The sequence below is a fragment of the Branchiostoma belcheri genome, unplaced genomic scaffold (assembly GCF_001625305.1).
Source record: "Branchiostoma belcheri isolate BF01 breed outbred unplaced genomic scaffold, Haploidv18h27 scaffold84, whole genome shotgun sequence".
NCBI classification, from domain to species: domain Eukaryota; kingdom Metazoa; phylum Chordata; class Leptocardii; order Amphioxiformes; family Branchiostomatidae; genus Branchiostoma; species Branchiostoma belcheri.
The window spans coordinates 930,488-932,128 of NW_017804509.1; the positions used below are offsets into that span (position 1 = coordinate 930,488).

The 1,641-nt window shown below is 50.9% G+C and overlaps 1 protein-coding gene across 1 annotated transcript in view; it reads right to left on the reverse strand.

Moving 5' to 3' along the window:
* The window catches only part of LOC109486903 (acetyl-CoA carboxylase-like), a 35,684-nt gene extending 34,252 nt beyond the window's left edge, over nt 1–1,432 (reverse strand). The window contains exons 1-3 of the mRNA XM_019790810.1: nt 1,243–1,432; nt 903–1,012; nt 507–670 (exon numbers count right to left, since the gene is read on the reverse strand). Coding sequence (XP_019646369.1) covers nt 507–670; nt 903–1,012; nt 1,243–1,432 — 464 coding nt within the window. The remainder of the gene's footprint in view (nt 1–506; nt 671–902; nt 1,013–1,242) is intronic.
* Nucleotides 1,433–1,641: the final 209 nt, after the last annotated feature.

Genomic DNA, 1,641 nt, shown 5'->3' on the forward strand with positions numbered 1-1,641 from the left:
AGATATTCTTTGTTGCCAGAGTGAGTGAGTGAGTAAGTATATATGGAGAGAGAAAGAGAGAAGAATAGAGTGAGAGAGAGAGAGAGTGAGAAAGAGAGAAATACCGACCTTTTCGCCAGTTTCATGATGAATATAGGCAACCCCGGCACCTCGTTCTGAGAGAGTGACTGAGAGAGTGAGCGGGTATGTGAGTGAGTGATTGTGTGAGAGAGTGAGTGAGTGAGTGAGTGAGTGAGTGAGTGAGTGAGTGAGTGAGTGAGTGAGTGAGTGAGTAAATGAGGGATGAGTGTGTAAGAGAGAGAGAGAGTGAGAAAGAGAGAAATACTGACCTTTTCGCGAGCTTCATGATGAATATGGGCGACCCCGGCACCTCGTTCTGAATGAGTGAGTGAGTGAGTGAGTGAGTGGGTATGTGAGAATGAGTGATTGTGTGAGAGAGTGAGTAAATGAGGGATGAATGTGTAAGACAGAGAGAGAGAGAGAGTGAGAAAGAGAGAAATACGGACCTTTTCGCCAGTTTCATGATGAAGATGGGTGACCCCGGCACCTCGTTCTGCACCTGTCGGAACGCGGCCGGGAAGTCGTCCTCCGTCTCAACCTTGCGGATGCCCTTGCCGCCGCCGCCCTCCGAAGCCTTGATCATCACCGGGTACCCGATCGCTGTGGCACTCTGGGAAGGGGCAAAGGTCAAGCTTACTTCATCTCTCAATTCTAATTGGTCTGTTTAGTAACAAGTCAAGAAAGTGACTCAAATGTGTATCAAATTCTAGGTCATTTTGATATCGATTGTGTACATAATAATTATATGTTGAAGTTAAAGTTACTTAAAGTTTGGGAGTTGAAGAATCAGAGGCTGTCCTGCGCGTTGCTGTGGGGTGCCTGTAAGAATGGCAGGTTCTCACCTGGATGCCTTCCTCGGCAGTTTCCACACCTGCCTGTTTGAAGAGTTGCTGCGGAACCTCGATGGACTTGCCGGCTTTCAGGGCCTCCTCACTCCACTCGATCTTCAACCCTGAAGGGCACAGCAAGGGCATAGCAAGGTCACGGAAAGGTCATAGCAACGGCACAGCAAGGTCACAAGGTAATGGGAAGGTATAGGGGAGGGGAGGGTTAGTGTATAGTGACATACCGGTGCCGCTCCAGGCCATGGTGGGCACGTTTGTGCTCTGTGCGATGATGGTGGAGGGTTAGGGTTAGTGTATAGGGGAGGGTTAGTGGGAGTGTACAGTAAGGGTTACGTACCACTGCCACTCCAGGCCATAGTAGGCACGTTTGCGCTCTGTGCGATGATGGTGGAAGCGATCTTGTCCCCGAGCGCCCACATGGCCGACTCGCCCGGACCGATGAAGGAGATGTTGTTGTTGTGCAGGAGTTCCGGCAGCTTCGGGTTCTCGGAGGCATGGCCCCAGCCGGCCCACACAGCCTGTAACATACAACGGTAACTACGCTGTAACTATGGCAACAACACTGTAGCCATGGCAACAGGAGTTCCGGCAGCTTCGGGTTCTCGGAGGCGTGGCCCCAGCCTGCCCATACAGCCTGTAACAACATTAACCATCATGGTAACTACACTTTAACTATGGCCCACACCGCCTGCAACAACAGTAACCATGGTAACTACACTGTAACTATGGCAACAAC